Genomic DNA, 3,392 nt, shown 5'->3' with positions numbered 1-3,392 from the left:
CAGAGCAGGGTCCCTGCTGTGCCCCAGGGGCTGTGTGGCGGGGCAGGGCCTCTGCCGCCTGCCAGGCTCAGCACTCAGCCTGCCCGGGGAGCTGCCCAGGGGCTGCGGGGAGAAGCTGCGGCTGGAAGGAGCCCCCCCGGACAGCACAGCACGGCAGGGCAGGGTCCTGCTGCTGCCCAGAGCCTGCTGCCTGGGGCAGGCTGCTCACAGCCCCGCACCTCCCCAGGGCACTGCACAGCAGAAATGCCCACCAAGAGCTACCTGAAGGCAGTGCACTTTTAGAATCTGCTTCGTTTTCCTGCCCATGTGCTGAGGCAGAAGGATGGCAATGGAGTAGGAACATCTGTACTAGAGACTAAGGCTCCTTGCTGCTAAGGCTCCTTAGCAGCTCCTTGCTGCTGCTCTGAGGCACCTCACACACCTCAGCATACAGACGGTACCGACATCACCTTTGTTGTTTCTTAGGGAAGTATTTGACCTTCTCCTCACGTCCTGCAGCAGGGACATGTCCCTGGCCTGTGGACTTCTCAGATCACTCCGGGTTCCCTTTTACCTGTTGCTGCAGACCAGGACTGACTGCTGCACAGCCCACAGCACAGCCCCCTGCTTCTTGTGGCACCCTCAGAGCACCAACCAGAGAAAAGACAAGGAGCGGCAGAAAGATCGTCCTGAAATGCATGAGGCAGTATGTTGTTTGTGTGGTGTTTGTTGAGACATGCAATGAATTTTCATCAGAAAAGTCCTTAAATTTTACACAGTCTTTGCTTCTTTTGGACAGGCTCCCTTGCTCCGAGTCAAGAAATGTGTAACAGCAGCTCCATCACCGAGTTCCTCCTCCTGGCATTTGCAGACACACGCGAGCTGCAGCTCCTGCACTTCGCGCTCTTCCTGGGCATCTACCTGGCTGCCCTCCTGGGCAACGGGGTCATCATCATAGTCGTAGCCTGCGACCACCGTCTCCACACCCCCATGTACTTCTTCCTCCTCAACCTCGCCCTCCTCGACCTGGGCTCCATCTCCACTTCTGTCCCCAAACCCATGGCCAATTTCCTCTGGGACACCAGGGACATTTCCTATGTGGGATGTGTTGCACAGCTCTTTCTGATAATCTTTTTCAATTTAGCAGAACTTTCTCTTCTCACTGTCATGTCTTATGACTGCTACGTTGCCATCTGCCAGCCCCTGCACTATGAGACCCTCCTGGGCACCAGAGCCTGTGCCACCATGGCAGCAGCTGCCTGGGGCAGTGGCTTTCTCCACGCTGTGCTGCACACTGCCAATACATTTTCACTGCCTCTCTGCTGTGGCAATTCCCTCAACCAGTTCTTCTGTGAAATCCCCCAGATCCTCAAGCTCTCCTGCTCAGACTCCTACCTAAGGGAAGTTCAAGTTCTTGTGGTTACTGCTTTTCTATTTGGGAGTTGTTTTGTTTTCATTGCTCTGTCCTATGTGCAGATCTTCAGGGCCGTGCTGATGATTCCCTCACAGCAGGGACGGCACAAAGCCTTTTCCACGTGCCTCCCTCACCTGGCTGTGGTCTCCCTCTTTATGAGCACAGTCATTTTTGCCCACCTGAAGCCCCCCTCCATTTCCTCCCCTTCCCTGGATCTTGTTCTGGCACTTCTGTACTTGGTGGTGCCTCCAGTAGTGAACCCCTTCATCTACAGCATGAGGAACCAGGAGATCAAGGTTGCCATGTGGAAAGTGATGTCTGGGTGTTTTTCTTGAGCAATAGATTGCCCGCCTCCTTTTGTAAATCACTCCTAATATTACTCATGATAGACGAAGTCAATGGGTCTTATGCTCTTGTGTTGTTGCTGGTTTTTTCCAATTTTATTTTCTCAAATGTTGTCCACAAAGAAATATAATTCTTCATTTTGGTTATGTATTTAAACCAATTCAAGTGCCTCTTTGTCTTATGTCCTTCCTCTGAGGCCTTTTCTGTGGCTGCAGGTACAGTGCCTGTGTGCAGAGGTGGAGGAGAAAGTCGTGGCCCAGCAGTCCAGCCTGGCAGCACCAGCTCTGGGTCCATGCAGAGCTGCTCTCCTGCCACTGCCACCCTTTCCTGCTGAGCCCTGCTGGCGGTGTAAGGCCTGGCTGCTCCTGCAGCTTGGTGCCAGTGCTGCTGTGTGGCCGTGCTGGGACCGCAGGCAGGGACAGGCAGTGGGCACTTGAGTGACACAGCTGGCTTCCAGAACAGCATTTCCCTCCTAGAAGGGCCGTGCCTGAACGCTCACGTCATCTCTCGGAGTTGCCGTCCCATCAGAATTTGCTCAAAGATGTGAGAAACTAAGTTGTGTTTTTGCAGTAGAGAACTAATTTTCTGTATTCCAATGTAGTTGTGTAGTCATAATAAGGAGAAATGTTATGTAATTATTTGGCAGTAGGGGGCCTCACTGTTCCAAAATAAGGTGGAAGCTTGAGAAAAACAGGATGAGCAGTGTGGGAACAGTAAAACAAAGATCACAGGTTTTCAAAACATAAGAGATGGAAAAAAAAAAAGAAGAAGAAGAAAAAAAAAGGCAAAAGGGAGAAATTAAAGGGTTGGAAAAAAGAAAAATTTTACATATGTGGTGTAGAGGAGTGTCAAGTAGCTTGTGAACCTACAGTCCTCACTGTAGTACTAACAGTACTAAAACTAAGTGTGTATCCTCTTAGGGACGTTCCAGTGGGACTAGGACAAATACCTTATGTGAACTCCGCCCTTACCAACAGAGAGATTAGGAGATTTAAGACTTTTTTTTGTGTGTGTGTTTTTTTTAAGAAACAAAGTCTTTAACTGAGGACCCTATAGGACTAGCAGAACAGTCAAATCTGTTTCAAAAGCCTGAACTTGTATTCCTGGGCGGGAAACATCAATCTTGAGTATGTTATTCACTGGAGAAGAATGTTGAGGGGGGGAATGATTCAGCAGGCAGCTGTGCAAGAATGGCTAAGAACTAACACCCCCCCCGGACCAAGAGTAATTCCGATAGAGCAGAAATATCCATTTAGCTAACTACAATAATAACAACCCACAACACAGAAATCCTATGAGAGACTCAGGGTCAGAATTAGAAAGTACTCAGGGATGAATCCTGAGGACCCAGTAGCCCAAGGGCTCTTTAAAGTCCATTTTGTGATTAAAGCCTGGCCAGATATGCAGAAAAAGCTCCAGAAGTAGGGAGGATGGAGTGAACAGTGTATGTAGTATGAAGGTGTACGCCAAGAGGGGAGATGAGACGGAAAAGCAGAGAGCAAAATTAATGGTATTCACAGAATACTGGGTAGTGAGGCAGAGGGTTGGAGATAGAGTGGACTTTGGGGAAGAGTTGGGCCTAGGATGGCAAGGAGAGGAAGAGAGATGAAGGAATGGCAGACAAGGAAAGCTACCTGTGTTGCAGCCTAAATCC

The 3,392-nt window shown here is 49.9% G+C and overlaps 1 protein-coding gene across 1 annotated transcript; it reads left to right on the top strand.

Annotated features, from left to right (window-relative positions):
- Positions 1–727: 727 nt before the first annotated feature.
- LOC136787533 (olfactory receptor 14C36-like) lies at positions 728–2,063 on the top strand. The gene has a single exon (XM_066984843.1). The coding sequence runs from the start codon at positions 802–804 to the stop codon at positions 1,726–1,728; it is 927 nt and encodes a 308-aa protein (XP_066840944.1). The 5' UTR covers positions 728–801; the 3' UTR covers positions 1,729–2,063.
- Positions 2,064–3,392: the final 1,329 nt, after the last annotated feature.

Source organism: Anser cygnoides, chromosome 29, assembly GCF_040182565.1.
Source record: "Anser cygnoides isolate HZ-2024a breed goose chromosome 29, Taihu_goose_T2T_genome, whole genome shotgun sequence".
Classification (NCBI taxonomy): domain Eukaryota; kingdom Metazoa; phylum Chordata; class Aves; order Anseriformes; family Anatidae; genus Anser; species Anser cygnoides.
The sequence above is the reverse complement of the archived record's forward strand: the minus strand, read 5'-3'. Positions and strand labels throughout refer to the sequence as shown.

Excerpts from the sequence above, each read along its gene's own strand:
- LOC136787533 (XM_066984843.1), top strand. The coding sequence starts at position 802 with ATGTGTAACAGCAGCTCCATCACCGAGTTCCTCCTCCTGGCATTTGCA.